The sequence below is a fragment of the Myotis davidii genome, unplaced genomic scaffold, assembly GCF_000327345.1.
Source record: "Myotis davidii unplaced genomic scaffold, ASM32734v1 scaffold211, whole genome shotgun sequence".
NCBI lineage: Eukaryota > Metazoa > Chordata > Mammalia > Chiroptera > Vespertilionidae > Myotis > Myotis davidii.
The window spans coordinates 552,267-553,908 of NW_006282523.1; the positions used below are offsets into that span (position 1 = coordinate 552,267).

The 1,642-nt window shown below is 67.2% G+C and overlaps 1 protein-coding gene across 1 annotated transcript in view; it reads left to right on the top strand.

The window, feature by feature from the left end:
- RPTOR (regulatory associated protein of MTOR, complex 1) overlaps nucleotides 1-1,642 on the top strand; it is a gene marked incomplete at its 5' end in the record, with an annotated part of 106,061 nt that overhangs the window by 54,785 nt on the left and 49,634 nt on the right. The window contains 2 exons of the mRNA XM_015559764.1: nucleotides 1-96; nucleotides 1,307-1,382. The exon at nucleotides 1-96 is cut by the window's left edge and continues 18 nt beyond it. Of these exons, the coding sequence (XP_015415250.1) occupies nucleotides 1-96; nucleotides 1,307-1,382 (172 nt within the window). The remainder of the gene's footprint in view (nucleotides 97-1,306; nucleotides 1,383-1,642) is intronic.

The window sequence follows — 1,642 nt, forward strand, 5'->3', positions numbered from 1 at the left end:
CCGCAACTTCCTGCTGGCGGAGAGGATCATGCGCTCCTACAACTGCACCCCGGTCAGCAGCCCGCGCCTGCCCCCCACCTACATGCACGCCATGTGGTGAGTCCCGCTCCGCCTGCTTCAGGCCCCGGGGGTAGCCAGGCGCTCAGCTGCACCAGGAGGGTCGGCCCACCTGTGCCCAGGGTTGCCAGCTGCTGCCCCAGGCCCGGGCGTCTGGTGGGCTCTGCAGAGCCCGTGGTGAGACGGAACCTTCAAACGGCAGAGCGCCCGCCCTCCTTATGAACAGACCGGAGTGTGTGGGTCCGGGGGCCCCGCCCAGGTCGTCAGAGCAGCACTGGGGCTAAACGAGGGCCCCCGGGCTGTGATCTCTGAGGTGCGGTGGGAGCTGCGGTTTTAGCAGGAGGAAGGGAGCCGAGTGCAGCGAACACGGAGTGGCACTGTGAACACGTGGCGGGCGGCGCTAAGGAAGACCGGCTCGGTGGCTCCTGCTTGTCGTCAGGGAGTCCTTCCCCATCACGTCCACTTTTAGCCGGTCCCGTCCGGAGCCCTTCCAGTCTCGGCGGTCATGACCTGTGCCTTCCGAGCCCACGAGGGTGCCTGGCCCGACTGATCCGTGTGGGCCTGTGTCCTGAAAGTCCAGCTCTGGTCTGGGTGGCACGTCCTCCAGGTGGTGGTCCGTGGAGCACCCAGCAGAGAGCCCGCACCCAGCTGCCCACGGGGGACGGGGAGGGACCGAGACGGAGGGTAGCCTGAGTACGGGACCACCCACGTGGGCCGGGCCGTAGGGGACGGGAGGCGGCGTGAGCGTCCCTGTCCCTCCACTGGCAACCCCACCGAGCCCCCTGCCGTCTCGGCTCCGGGGAGGTGGAGCCCGGTGGCGAGGCCCAGAGTGGTTGCGTGGGGCCCGGGTGATGGGCCCAACAGTGCTGGCAAGCCAGCCCTGACTCCGTGGGCGCCACGCGGGCTTTGGGGTTGGTGGCCTCAGACAGACCTCCTTTCTCCCAGCCTCACACTGGCCTGTTCCTATGGAGGCGCGTGGCCGGGCCTGCGTTTGTCGGTGCTGGTTTGTTGACGCTGCCCCTGCCTCGCTGGGCGGGCCGCACCGCAGACGTTGCTTTAGACGGTGGGAGGGGTCCCTCTGTTGTTCCCAGGCCTCCTTCTCATTTCAGCTTGAGGAGAAAAGAGCTACAGACAAATGGCTTTAGCTCCTCTGCCTTCCCCGGGGCCTGGCCCAGCTGCTGCCCTGCTCCGCCCGGGGTCCTAGCGGGAGCCGGTCAGTGATGCCCTGTGTCCTCTGCTCTCTCCCCAGGCAAGCCTGGGACCTCGCCGTGGACATCTGCCTCTCCCAGCTGCCCACCATCATCGAGGAGGGCACTGCATTCCGGGTGAGCCCCATGGGTGCCCTGTGGGGCCGCCCTCTGACCTGGTCTGCAGTGCCCGTGGGGGTGGGGACGGGACTCGCGGTGCCCTGCACCCACCTGCACTTAGAGCTTAAAAGATGTGGGTCTGGCCGAAATTGGTTTGGCTCAATGGATAGAGCATTGGCCTACGGACTGGAGGGTCCCGGGTTCGATTCCGGTCGAGGGCGTGTACCTGGGTTGCGGGCACATCCCCAGTGGGAGATGTGCAGGAGGCAGCTGATCGC